This window comes from Chenopodium quinoa, unplaced genomic scaffold, assembly GCF_001683475.1.
Source record: "Chenopodium quinoa cultivar QQ74 unplaced genomic scaffold, ASM168347v1, whole genome shotgun sequence".
Taxonomy (NCBI): domain Eukaryota; kingdom Viridiplantae; phylum Streptophyta; class Magnoliopsida; order Caryophyllales; family Amaranthaceae; genus Chenopodium; species Chenopodium quinoa.
The window spans coordinates 1,616,142-1,631,005 of NW_018743197.1; the positions used below are offsets into that span (position 1 = coordinate 1,616,142).

The 14,864-nt window shown below is 43.4% G+C and overlaps 1 protein-coding gene across 1 annotated transcript; it reads left to right on the plus strand.

Annotated features, from left to right (window-relative positions):
* Window positions 1-4,304: 4,304 nt before the first annotated feature.
* LOC110733233 lies at window positions 4,305-4,718 on the plus strand. The gene has a single exon (XM_021913250.1). It carries the CDS (start codon window positions 4,305-4,307, stop codon window positions 4,716-4,718), a length of 414 nt encoding a protein of 137 aa, XP_021768942.1.
* The last annotated feature ends 10,146 nt before the right edge of the window (window positions 4,719-14,864 follow it).

A 14,864-nucleotide genomic window follows, 5' to 3' on the forward strand; every position in this document is an offset into this window, starting at 1 on the left:
AGTTGGTGCAAGCATGTCCCCACCATGAGTACAATCAAGGGTTGCTCATGCGGTTTTTCTACGACGGATTGGAGCCCATGTCAAGAGCCAATTTGGATGCGGGGGCGGTGGTCAATTAATCAAAATCAAGTTGAAGCCATAATAGAAGAGGTAGCAAAGAATTACTCTTGGGGGGGCGAAGAAGAAACGCTTCAAAGAGAGGTGGTATTTACGAATTGGAGAAAGTTGATCAATTACAACATCAAATTGATCAACTAACAAAAGGGCTTTCCAAATTAAACACGAGTGTGAACGCAAGTTCAAGTGGTGGAGCAAGCTCTTCTCAAGTTAACTCTTTCTCTTGTCAAAATTGTGGAGGAACGAACCATGATACATCTTATTGTTGAGGTTTAAGCCCCCAACATGTAGCGACATAAAACACAAGGCAAGAGGGATTTAGAGGAAGCGACGGTGGAGTAGCTTGGAGATAACCACCACCCGGGTTTGTACCTCAACCTCAACAATGGAACCAACAAGCTAAACCTTCCTATAACTCCAATCCTCAATATAAAAATCCACATCCATCTCAACCCCAAAACCAAAGAGGAAGCTATCCAAGGAACAACCAATAAAACAATCAAACCCAAGCACCTCAAAGAAACCATCAAGAACAAGCACCTTAAGCGGAGCTAACTCAAACTCAACTCCTCCAAGCCATGCATGCGCAAATGCAATCTTTTGGGAACCAAATTCAAGAGATAATATCTCACAACAAGATGGTTGATTCACAACTAGCTGAATTGGCCGAGAGAACTCCTTTCAATTCACCATCCACTCTACCTGGACAACTAAAACCTAACCCATCTCACAACCAAAAACCCGATACATGAAAGGCGATCTCATTGAGGTCGGGACCTTCCTATGAAGGACCAAATGAAGGGGATAGTAAGGAAAAGAAGGGAGGAGAGGAGAGTGTGAATGAAAACAAGAGAGGTGAGAAAGAAAAAGGTGATGAGATAGATGGAGGTTCGGAGAAGAAGAAGATTGACAATGAGAAGACAACTTCAATTCCTAGTGAGGCTAGGAATCTTGATGGACCGGTTCCTTTTCCCGGTCGGCTTGCAGAGAGGAAGTTGAATGACAAGTTCACAAAGTTTCTTAGTGTCATGAAAAATTTACATATCAAACTCCCTTTTCTTGAAGTTGTGACACAAATTCCATCTTATTCCAAGTTCCTCAAAGATATTCTCACCAAAAAGAGGAAGCTCAATGATGAGCTTATCACCCTTCCACATCAAGTGAGTGCTCTTGTCCAACATAAGATTCCCAAGAAGGAAAAAGACCCGGGAAGTTTCACTTTACCGGTGAAAATTGGGAACATGGAAGCTAGGGGCGCCTTAGCTGATCTTGGAGCAAGTGTTAGTTTAATCCCTCTATCCATTGCTCAAAAACTCAATATTGAGATGATCCCTACAAGGAAGATAATTCAATTGGCCGATCGATCGGTGAAATTACCTTGTGGAGAGCTTGAGGATGTTCCAATTCAAGTGGGGCACATCTACGTGCCTTGTGACTTTGTAGTGATGGATATGAAGGAAGATGTTAACACTCCTTTGATTTTGGGACGTGAAGCTCTTAAAACTTTGGGGGCGGTCATCAATTGCAAGAACAACACCATCACTTGTGAAGTGGCCGATGAAAAAATTGTCTTTGAATTTTCGAAGTTGCTCAAGACCCCCATGGTTGAAAAATGCTAGAGAGTTGATTTTGTAAATGAGGAGCTACATCGCTTGGGGAGGGTCGTGATGAGGCCTCAAGATCCAATGACTGAAGCCCTTACATGGAAAGAAGAGTTCCACTCTCAAAAAGCTAAAGAATTTGTCATGGCAATGGAGGAATCCTCAAAGGAGGAAGTTGAACAACAAGTTGAGACCGAGCTTGAGTCCAAGGAGGAGAAATTGGAGGAGAGTTCTAAGCCTCCTCCCAAGGTAGAACTCAAGCCCCATCCCCCTTCTTTGAAATATGCTTTTCTTGATAAGGAAGGAAAATACCCTATTATTGTCAATGCTACCCTAGATGGTCTTAATTTGGAAAAACTTCTTGATGTTTTAAGGAAATATATATAGGGATGTGATAGGGTATAGCATTGATGATATTAAAGGTATTATCCCTTCTTTATGCATGCATCGTATTCATCTTTAAGATGATCATTCCACCTCCATTGAACCTCAAAAAAGGTTGAACCCCCACCTTCAAGAGGTTGTGAAGAAAGAAATTTTGAAACTACGTGAGGCGGACATCATCTATGCTATCTCCGATAGCAAATGGGTTGGCCGGTTCATGTGGTTCCAAAGAAGGGTGGAATGACCATAATCAAGGATGAAAAGGGAGAGGAAATCTCCACCCGAACGGTGACCGTGTGGAGAATGTGCATTGATTATAGGAGATTGAACAAAAACACCAAGAAAGATCATTTTCCTCTCCCTTTCATGGACCAAATGCTTGAAAGGCTTTCTAACCATGCTTTCTTTTTTTTCTTGGATGGGTATTCCAGATTTTTCCAAATCCCTATCCATCCAAGTGATCAAGAGAAAACTACTTTCACATGTCCATATGGGACATTTGCATACCAAAGAATGTCATTCGGATTATGTAATGCTCCCTCTACTTTTCAAAGATGCATGACTTCCATTTTCTCTGAGATGCTTGAAAAAGAAATTGAGGTTTTCATGGATGATTTTAGTGTTGGTGGCTTGTCTTTTGACACTTGTCTTTTTAACCTTGAAAAGTTTTGAAAAGGTGTCAAGAGACGAGTTTGGTTTTAAATTGGGAAAAGTGCCATTTTATGGTTGAGGAGGGCATTTTCCTCGGCCATAAGGTTTAAAAAAATGGCATTTAAGTAGATCCGGCCAAGGTTTTGGTGATTGAAAAGTTGCCCCCTCCTACTTCCATCACGGGGTACGGGCTTTTCTTGGGCATGCCAGTTCTTACCGGAGGTTTATCAAAGATTTTTCTTCTATTGTCAAACCCTTGACCGAATTATTCAAAAAAGAGGTTGTTTTATACTTCAATAAGGCTTGCCTTGAGGCATTCGTAAGCTCAAGGAAGCTCTCATTTATTCTCCTGTTGTGCAACCTCCGGATTGGAGCCTTTTGAGCTAATGTGCGATGCTAGTTACTTTGCAGTAGGTGCCGTTCTTGGTCAAAAGAAACAAGGAAAATCATGTGTCATCTACTACGCAAGTCGGACACTAGATGAGGCTCAAAGGAATTACACAACAATGGAGAAAAAGATGTTAGCGGTAGTGTTTGCATTCGATAAGTTTCGGTCCTATCACATATGCTAAAAAGTTATTGTGTACACGGATCACATCGCGGTGCGGTATCTCATGACCAAGAAAGAAGCAAAGCCTCGCTTGATCCGTTGGGTTCTCTCTCTCCAAGACTTTCACATGGAAATAAGGGACAAGAAGGGAGCGGAGAACTATGTAGCGAATCATTTGTCTAGGCTACCATTTGAAAATAAGGAGGGTGTACCGATTAATGATGAGATAGGATTCGAGGCTCTCATGGCTTTGGTGTCAATTTCTACCCCTTGGTACGCGGATATAGCCAACTATCTCGCGTGTGGAGTCGTTCCCCCGGAGTACTCTTCTCAACAAAAGAAGAAGTTTTTCAAGGAGGTGAGTAGATACTTTTAGAATGACCCATACCTATTCAAGCAATGTGGAGATAACCTTTATCGAAAGTGCGTTCCAGATCATGAAATTCAAGGTGTTCTTGAGCATTTCCATTCACTACCATGTGGAGGACATAGTGGTGTTGACAAAAGAGTGGAAAAAATCTCTCAATCCTTATTGTGGTGGCCGACAATGCATAGAGACGCCCACCAATTCGTTGCGCAATGTGATAGATGTCAAATGAGCGGAGGCATTACCAAGAGGGACGAAATGCCCAAACAAAGTGTTTTAGAATTTGAACCCTTCGATGTTTAGGGGGGTGGATTTTATGGAGCCTTTCGTTTCTTCTTGTGGGAATCTATATATCTTGGTAGCGGTCGATTATGTAACAAAATGGATTGAAGCCATACCCTCACCTACCAATGACAACAAGGTTGTGCTTAAGCTCCTAAAGAAGATCATATTTTCTAGGTTTGGAGTTTCGAGGGTGCTAATTAGTGATGGAGGCTCCCATTTCGCCAAAAACCAATTTGAAGCTCTTCTCAAGAGGTATGGAGTTCATCACAAGGTTGGATTACCTTAACACCCTTAAACTCAAGGACAAGTGGAGGTCTCGAATCGTGAAATCAAAAATCTTCTTGAAAGGATGGTGAACAAATCAAGGAAAGATTGGTCTCTCAAACTTGATGACACGCTATGGGCTCTAAGGACGGCGTACAAGACTCCAATCGGCACGACCCCCAATAGGGTGGTCTATGGAAAGGCTTGTCACTTGCCGGTTGAGTTGGAATACAAGGCTTGGTGGGCCATCAAAGAGCTCAATATGGATTTATCGTTGGCCGGTGAGAAGAGATTGCTTAAGATCATTGAACTTGAAGAGCTTAGAGATGATGCTTATGAAAGCTCAAGGTTATATAAGGAGAAGAACAAAAATTGGCATGACCAACATATTCAAAACAAGAACTTTATGGTTGGAGACAAGGTTTTGCTTTTCAACTCAAGGCTTCGTTTGTTTCCGGGTAAACTCAAGTCAAAGTGGTCGGGTCCTTTTGTGATATAAAAGACTACTCCTTATGGCTCCTTTGAGTTAGATGCGGATGGTAACAAGTTTATGGTTAATGGTCATCGTCTAAAGCATTACTTTTGCAAGGAAGAAGTTGGTATCATCAAATGTATATTGCTTGATCCTTTGGATCCCAAGCCTCCCACTTGAAGGATTTTTCTCATGGTCAAGCTAGTGACCTCATTAAGAAGCGCTTCTCGGGAGGCAACCCAAATTTCTCACTCCTTTCTAATCTTTTTTTTTAGAATATTCCGATTACACTTTCTCCTTTTTGAATTTGAATTTGAATTTGATTATTTTTTTCACCTTTTTGGTTAATAAGTGTTTGGATGATGAAGGAACAAGGATTTTCTATTTTGAAGATGTGAAAATAAATCGAAATTACTCTATGCGACCCTGTGCGTGACATCTCTGCGGGCGCGCAATGTGATCTGTGCGGGCGCGCCAGCACTGTCAGAACCTGCACAGATTTATTCACAAATTGAAGCTCGAGGCAGAAAGTTTGTGCGACTTGTTGTGCGACCTATGTCCGGGCGCACATGGTTTCTGTGCGGGCGCGTGTTCACTGTCAAAACCCGCATAGATTTAATCAAAAGTTGAGGTTCGAGACAGAGAGTTTGCGCGTGTTCACCTGTGCGAGCGCGCAGAGCAGGAAAATCGGGTTTTAACCCTCTTCTTCCCGATTTCATTCTCATATTTTCAAAACCAAATTTTCATGCTCTCTTCTCTTTCCTCACAAACCCAAACCCTAACCTTCAAATTTCACCCATTTCTCACAAATTCCATTGATTTTCTTTCAAATCTATCAAAAACTTTCCCTCTACTCACAAATTCACCCACTTTCGCTCTCCAAAATACCCAAAAATCCCCCATTTTCATGGTTTGCAAGCTTCATTGAATGTGGAGTTCTTAGAGGCTCTTAGTGGTGTTCAAGCTTCTACAAAGTGGTATAACTATAAATTTTGCTATTTTATTACTTAATTTCACTTGTTTATGCAAAATTTTTAGTTATTAAACATGAATTAGCTTGAGTGAATTGCATGTGATTTTGGTTTTCTTTGAGAAGGATTTGTTGGTTATAAGTGTGAAGTTTAGTGATTTTGGGGACATTGTTGTTAATACTATTGTTTTAGAAGCGATTTTAATGAAATTAAGTTTAGAAATTTGGTGTTTGTATTGTTGATAATGCAACTAATTTCATGAGAATTACTTACTATCATAATGTGTTTTGATTGACTGCTTTGTTGTTGATTCTTGTTGTCTTGGGCGTTATATTTGTACGGTTAGTTGTTAGCACTAACCCTTTTGCAGATTGTTGAGACTTAGGTTGTTGTTGTTGTTTTCCAATTGTTGGTTAAGTTCGAAGGTAGTTCTCCTTTTGGTTGGGTTTTTTGTATTGGTTGAACATAATGAGCAAAAGAAAGAGCAGAAAGGAGCCCAGGTTAACGGTTGAAGAACCGAGTACCCAACAAACTCAAGCTCAAGGACCTAATGTTCCCCCTAGATTGAGATTTTAGAACAAGGTCCATGCTAAGTTCTTCAATGACCTTCACGGACGAAAGTTAAATCCCTCCCGACACTATGATCAACGCTCCATGAGAGCTTTAGGGATTGACGACGATATAAGGTCGCTCCTTGATAACTTGGGGATTAGTAAGTTCATCAAACATCAATACCGAACTTATAAGAAGCCCACCTTCGAATTCTTGGCCTCTTTTAAAAAAAAACCTCTTGGGAACGACTTCCAAATTTCCTTCCAACTTTTCAACAACATGCACTCTATGACTCTGAGTGATCTTAATGTATTATTGGATTTGAACCCTGAGGCGGACCTCCTTGCCCCTTCGTTGAGCCTGTTCCCTGAGTACGATGCATTTAGATGGTGGCAAACGATTACCGACTTTGAAGAGTTCAACACCAGGTATTCAGTGGCCAACCATATTATCCACCCTGTGCTTTGTATTCTACACCACATTCTGGGGTTTGCGGTGTTTAGCAAGCAGGACTTGAACAAGCTCTCGCATGAGGAGCTATTTACTTTATGGGTTGCCACTAGGGAGGAATTGAAAGGGCGACTCAATATGGGGTACTGGTTCTTCTTGTGCTACGAGGCAATCAAGTCAGGCCACAAGACTGGAGAAATTTACCTCGCAGGGATGATTACAAGGATTGCCAAGAAGCTCAACTATGAACGCCTCTTCCCCTCGTGCACTCAAGTTGGGGCCGACAAAGATCTATTCATCAACATACAGCAGATGAGAAGGTCGGGGTTCCTCCAAGGAACTTCAGATGCCAACAATTTTCATGCCTGGATAGTTGACCGAGAGCACTATTGTATCTTGTCATACCCCAGTTGTACATCCCTAGAGCGGAATGCAAGTAATGTATGGAAGATTCCGCAAGATAATGGTGTGCTACCCACTGCTCTTGGTGGCTTAAGTAATATGAAAGTTGGCCAACAGCAACAACAGCAACAACAACAACAACAACAACAACAACAGCAGCAGCAGCAACAACAACAACAGCAACAGCAACAGCAGCAACAACAACAACAACAACAACAACATCATCATCATCAGCAACATCAACATCATCAAGGCATGAGTAGCCTTGAACAACAAATGATGAGCATGCAACTTGGCATGCAGAGCATAATGGAGAACCAACAAGGTATGTTTATCCAAACCCAAGCTCTTTATGGTGCGGCCGTGGATAGGGGTGAGGTCACCCCCCCGATAAACTACCCCTATTGGCCACCCCAACAAGGGTCGGTCCCTGGGTGGCAGGGATCACAACCTACTTGGCCCTATTGGCAAGGGCCCTCCTCCCACGGTGTTCCCCGGGTAGACTACCTAACGGAAACCGGGTACGATTATCGTGCCCCAGGGGGGGAGCTATTTTCGGGGTGACCCTAACTATCCATATGTTGACCCTACCAACCCTTCCCCTCTTTAGCTTCCCGCCCCTTTCGACCCGTTGCCTCAATGGCAACAGGACCTCTTCCGAGGTCACTATGGTTGGCCTCTGGGTTACTCCGGTGGTTGGGACCCACACGGAATCCTTCCGGACGGTTTTTCTTACGACACCAAGGTTGATGGAGATGATGACGGAACCGGCCCTAGTGGCCAATAGCCCCCCTTGTTCTTTATTTCTTCCCTTTGTCCCCTCCCAATGTTTTTAATTTGGCGCACCGGGGACGGTGCATTGTTTTAGTGTGGGGGAAGGCTTGTCATCAGGCTAGTGTGGGGGGGATTTCATTGTAGGTGGTAGAGCTCTCATCGTTCGGTTGGCTTTATCATGTTTTGATGTTGATTTATCTACTTGATTGTGATGATTATGTCCTTGGGTGATTTTGAAAGTTTTTGCTAATGAATTTTCAAGTTTTTGTGTAGGTGATGGCGCTCCCATGAAGAAAAATTCAAACTCTTGATAGTCCAAACTTCCCTTAATCCAAATTTCTTTTAGTTTATCTTATTTTATTCCTATTTCTTCATTTTGTTTAAATTCTTAGTTTCTTTCTTTGATTTTCACTTTATTTTATTTTATTTTGTTTCATCTCAGTCGTTTCTTTCATTTTGGCTAACTTTTAAAGCTTGAAAATGGAAATAATGGAACTCAAAGGGCAATTCGAGCCCCCCTCGGTGTTTTTTTTTCCTTGGGTGTTTAGCTTAGGTTTAGCTTAGGAAGAAGTTTAATGTTTCCTCTCTTTTATTTTTTTTCCTTGGGTGTTTAGCTTAGGTTTAGCTTAGGAAAAAGTTGAATGTTTCGAGGATGTTTGCTTTTGGTTCTATGGAACCTGGGATCTTTGATGTTGTTATCGAACGATCACTTGTATGATGATTGATATTTAACTGAATTATATGCCTCGTATGTGAACCTTTTTTATTTCATCCTCTTTCTTTTGTTTTGTTTTCCCCTTTTTGTGTTACAAGCATAATTATGACAATTTGAAATGATTTTTGATGTGTAATTTTCTCACTCTTTTGGATTGGTTTGCCTCGAAGTGTCTTTGAATGCTTATCTTCCTAGTTGATGAGGGTTTGCACGGTTTGAGAAAGCTTTGGGTTGAGTTAGACACATTGCAAGCTAAGGTAGACAGTTTAGAACTTTTGAGGACGTTTGAACCCCTAGTTCACGGGAAATTTGTAAGATGGTGTTGGTCTCTAGGGTGGATAGGATTCCCTTTGTTAGTATTTGCTATATTTCTTATCCCGTGTGAGCATCATTTGTTTTAGCCTTCATCATTCTTGTGAGAGGTGTTTAGGGTAAAAATTACCCATGACAAATGGACCAATCCGCACCTGCCACGTGTCCACCACGTGGGCCAATCAGCGTCCGCCATTTGTCACCCTAAGAGGTCCAACATGGAATAATCAGGCCACGCCACGTGGCCTCCCATATGCCAAATAGGCAAAATGGCCACCAAGGCCCAAAGTCCGAGAGAAGCCCAATTTGCCCTGGTTAACCTAAACCTAAAATTGGCACGCTTCTCAAGACTATAAATACTTAATTAATCCTCATTAAAGGGGATTCAGCAGAATGACTCTCACCTAGAGAAAACCAAAACATATTGATCACTCCTCCCCTAGAGGAACCAGATCTCCCACCTTTACTTTCCGCATTTATCACTCCTCAAACAAGTACTAACTTGACCGTTGGAGGCGGAGCTCCCACCACAAGGAGTCTTCGTTGTTTTGCAGGTACAGGCGCAAGGATACCAGTCCCGGAATTGTAACTCTCCCGCAGGACATCAGAAAACCCCGAAACATTTTGGCGCCGTCTGTGGGGAGAGTACTTTCGAGATGGCATCACAGTCTGTACCGATTCTAAGTGACAAGCGTCCCATGGACGACCCCCTTGTCCAGTCAGACTAGGATACCGACGAAGAATATGAAGTTGAGACTCACACAGCCCCTGACGGGTCCCTCAGAGCTCGACGCACCCGTCCCATCGAAAGGAGGGAACGGGGAGACTGCCTGGCTAAATCTAGTAAACCAGAAGGCCCGCCGCCTGATCATCAACAGGCGGCCGAGGGATCTGCCCCTATAACCAGGAATGAACTCATGGCCCTCATGAGTAGTTTCAAAGGAAAGATCCAAGACTTGATCAATAGAAGGGTGCCTGTCCCTGCAAAGGAACAGTCGGCCAGAAGACCCTCCCAATCTGGGAGGAAGAAACCTGCAAAGGATCGTGAGGCGACCCCTTACCCAAAATCAAGGGCAAGACACTCACCAGTGATCGACCTAACAAAGTACTGCTTTCCTTCTCCAGGGAAGAGGAAACCCATCCGTCTTGTTCATCCGGCCAAGTGTAACCACCCCCAATTGAAGTTAGATGCGCCTAGCATCACTCAATCAGTATAGCCGGCAAGATAGCAGCCTCTAAGCATTCGGCCCGGCAGCCAAGTACTACAAGCGTCATACGGCCGAATGCCAGAAGTCGTATGGATAGGTTTGTAAGCTATTGTTATCAAGTCATTATTACTCATTTTTATTAATCATTATTATGATTGTTAAAAAAAAAAACAGAAAAAAGAGGGAGCCGCCTAACTTACTAATTCTATGGAAAAACTCCACTTAAAGCCTTAGGTGGCAATCCACTACACAATTAAAAGCCTCTCATTTTGTACATTAAAGAGAGGTGTCAAAGAAGTGGAGCCCTTGGGATTTGACGCCTGTTTGCATTATCTTATCAAGGCCACAATCAAGTTATTTTTTTATTTATGAGGCGGCATTTAGCCTAGCCCCTCATGATTATAACAAACAGCGGGCAGCTTCACAAATGGAAAATCGCCGGCATGCTCCACATGTAAAGATCAAGCTAAGTGATTCTTGGGAGTATTCAGGGAGTCGACCCTCCATGAGTGTTCAACCAGTGTAATGTGTCTAGCAAGCCACTAATAGAGCTCTCGGCAACGAATGGACAAGCATAATAGGCAACCGTATATCAAGGAAACCCGGTAGTACTGCTTGAGTGGTTGACCAGCTGCGCTAATAGGAGCAGCACATATAGGTGTTTGAAATGCTAATATCGGCTGATTGTATACAAGTTAAGCCACGAAGCAGCCAGATGGTATATTGAATACATAGCATGTATTTGCCACTAGGAAACGTGCATTGAACTTGGCTGTGTTGGGATGATATAAACAACCGGCATAAGTCCGAATGATTTCAGAGCAGGCGGCCTCAAAATAACCGAGACGCTAATGCTCCTCTTTGATACAGCCGACCCTAGCATTTCAAAAATAGGCGGCCAAATGCCGAGTTCGAGGCGAGAAACCGAGCCACACTTGAGAATTGAGAATAATCGTGCGGCACTCAAAGCATTCGGCCCTTTAAGAGCAAAGCACCATGTGAGTCGACTGTACGAGGCCCTGTTTCAAGGAGAAATAGGCGGCACCTACCCAGCAAAAACAGCCGCAACTACATAGCATCCAAAATCAACACGCGGTTGGTTCAATACAATTGGCTCTATAATCATTCAACGACAGCCGAGAGAATTATTTTAAAATAAAGTGCTTATCTCATACTATCAGCTAGCCTACAAGAAGGATACCGGCCATTAAAACCATTCGCAAAGAACGAAGCGGCATTCACAACCATTGATTATTAAAAGCATAGCTAAGCTCAAGTTCTTATAACCATGGAAGCAGCCGGCCTGCTCCTCATGTAAGTTAAGGCTATGTGATTCTTGAATTTCGAAGGGTCATGGTCGAGTAAATTCAGGCTATGTAAGTTCAGACTACGAGTTTTGTGCTTGGACTGAGCAGGGGCTTGAGTAGGCGGCACCAGCCCTCATCCCAGCCAAAACATCGTTCAGCCATATTTTACCCTAAACATTCGGCTCTCCGCTATTGAAACTTGTAAGCGAGAGCTTGATGGCTCTCATCTCAAACACATACAAGCGTTAAATCAAGACTCGAATGGCTCGAAACAGCCGACACTCTTTTATGGACAGCTACAAATATCTAATGGGCAGGAACGATACGGAACAGCCGTCACCTCATAACAAAACCAGCCGGCCTTCATCATGGTTGTGTTACTTGCAAATTCTACCTAGCTTGCATTAAGAAAACTAGGCAAGTGTGGAGGGCCGAGCATCTCACATCTCAATGGCCATCGCAAAAACAGTCGGCTATGGTTTACAAGAGCCATCTAGTTCATATAAGCAGGCGACATTCACAGCTAACTCAGTAAACGAATGCGGGACTATGGAATGCGTAGCATACTTCCCTACACCTGGGAGTTTAAGAGTGGTCGCACAGGTTGTGATACGGCACTTCAAGGACAAGCGTCTCTAATAAGCAGCTGAATGGCTTCGCTCATATAAACAAGAGCTATTTGATGTTATTGTCTCTCCTAGACGCCTGATATATCAAAGCTCCCAAGCAGTGTGGGTCCTAGGCTCATAAAACTAAACCAATGAACCATTGAAATTGCATAAATTTGTGCCACAAGCTAGCAAGCAAAGGCACAGCAAGACAAGAGTGTGTTCGTTATGCATGGAAAAATACACAAGACGGGAGCGGGCGTCTAATCTTGAGAGTTTGTAAATTTTCATAACAGGCGGCTCTCGCTACCATCACAAGTCAGGCTATACGGCAATTAAAAACAGCCGGCACATCACGGCAGAACCAGCCGGCCTTTGAAATCATTGACAAAGTACAAGGTGGAGCATGGGCACCTATAATTAAAGCATCCGGCAGTAGCACAAGCAAGGGGCGAAAGCCGTATGTTTGATAGACTCCTTGCTGAGTAGAACACTGAAGATGAATTAGAAACACAAGCGGCATAATAAGCCACCTGTGAATATGCAAGCTATATACAAGTGGCTCGGCAATCGACATCATACAATAGGCGGCATGCCAAATGATTATTGAAAACACCCCCTCGTATCTTGGTGCTATGAGAGAGCCAGCTCTCTTTGATCAACCACCAAAGGAGACCGGCACCATGCTTGGCCGGATGTGAAGCTTGAGCAGGCGGCATGTAAAGCGTCGTAGCTCAAGCAGCGGACCTCAAAACCCAAAGAGTAGTCGATTGCTTGTTCATTGCAAACATGTGTGGGGCTTGACGCCTTGCATATCGTATAAAACCTGCCGCATGATTATTCAGGAAGTCTCATCTTATGTGTGAGTTGTCACCATAAGCACATTATCATTATTATGATTGCAAGTAAAAAAAAAAAAAAAAAAAAAAAAAAAAAAAAAAAAAAAAAAGGAAAAAATTGCCTAAGGTTAGTAAAACCGGCTGTTTAGGCGGCACCCTATTGAAGACCGTCTCCCTTCTGTTTAGGCGGCACCTTACTGAAGACCGTCCTCCACTTATTTGTGTGAAAATCTATCAAGCAAGAGAGGTGGCATGAATAGTAGCCGACCCCCTTATACAATGAAGTCTCGTAGCTATGAAAGCAGCCGACTCTCATTAATAACACCATCCATCCTTTATGGAAGGGAACTAGGTGATCCATATGCTCTAACACTTGAAATGATTTCAATACTTGATACTGATTCAGAGGGGCATGCCACTTGTACCTTTACAGTTGGCTACTCTCCATTGAGTATTTTACTCTTATCTACAGAGGGGCATGCCGCCTGTACCTTTACAGTCGGCTACTCTCCATTGAGTATTTTACTCTTTATCTTCAAAGGAGCATGCCGCCTGTACCTTTATGGTCGTCTACTCTCCATTGGTTATTTTACTCCACCAGAGGGGCATGCCGTCTAGACATACAGTCGGCCACTCTCCATAGAAGAGGGACGACTATTTCCGAAACAGACAACCATCCCCTTATACTTAGCTAAAAAAGATTAGGGCCAGGCCGACCATGTGCCTAAACAAGCGGCTGCCCTCTTCTTACTTAGCACCTACGTTCGCCAAGAACTAACCAAGGCCACAAGCCCGATGATCAGCCCAGGCGCCAGGCCGACTGATCCTCCCTTAAAATTAAACTAATACGACCTGTCCCAACATAATAGCAGGCGTCCAGCGGCATCCCTCAAGATGAAATTCGTCGCAGAGAGCAGCTCCCTTTTGGGTGGAACATTGCTCTATAAACTAAGTACACGGCACCTAGACGACTGTCCCCAAGGACAACCACGTAGCCGTTTTTGAGACAAGGATAACTCTATCACTAACCAAAACAGTGGTAGCAGTTGACATCTGAGTCGGATGACCCCCTGTATTACTTGGGATAAATGCAGGGGGTACCTCTTGAGTTAATAGCCAACAAACATTGGCGAATCAAAAGGTTCAGCCGGCCTCCGCCGCCTGGTACCTTTACTAATCCAGCAGGAAAGACGGCGACTGAGTAACACCAAAGTTAACTCATAGTCACTCTCTCAAACTTAGTATGGAGCCTAAAAGGTATGAGTCGTCCGCCTGTTTTTAGCAAACAGGGGCTCTCAACCACTACTCCTGCTAGGTTAACAACCATTGAGTTAATAGCCAAGAAAAACTTGGCGAATCAAGGGGACTATCCGGCCCCCGCCGCCTGGTTTCCCTACCACTCAAACAAAATAGGCAGTGATTGACTAACCGCAAGGTTATCCAGTCGCCCTCCTTAGTACGGAACCTAAAAGGTATGAGGAGTCCGCCTGTTTTTTGGTAAATAGAGGTACTCGACCACTATTCTTACTAGGTTGGCTATACTTAAAGCTGTCGTCTGTAGCCCAGCAGGCGTAGCTAATTTGGTTGGACGTCCTGTCTAACGCCTGCTTCTATGCAGCCACCAAAGCAGACGACCAGCCATCCCCCAACGAAATAAACTAAGTACCAAACTTAGTATATTGAATCAAAAGAGGCCAATGGCTGAATAATGCTAAACGCTTACCCCTTATGCAATAGTTGACAGTCCACCTGATCAGGGGCTATCTGCATAGTGGGGCAAAGAATCGGCATCTGTCTAGTTCGGCGGCAATCATTATTATGATTGATTAACTTTGAAAAATGTCATACCGCCCAAGGTATCAAAATTTTCTAAGTTAATCAAGTCCATCTCCCATTAGAACTAGACAAGATGCCGACCTAGCAAAGCTTCGAGGGTCTAACTTTCGAAAGGAGCAATCCCTCCTGGAAAGAGAAATTACTCCTTCCGAGGGGCAAATGTTTAGGGTAAAAATTACCCATGACAAATGGACCAATC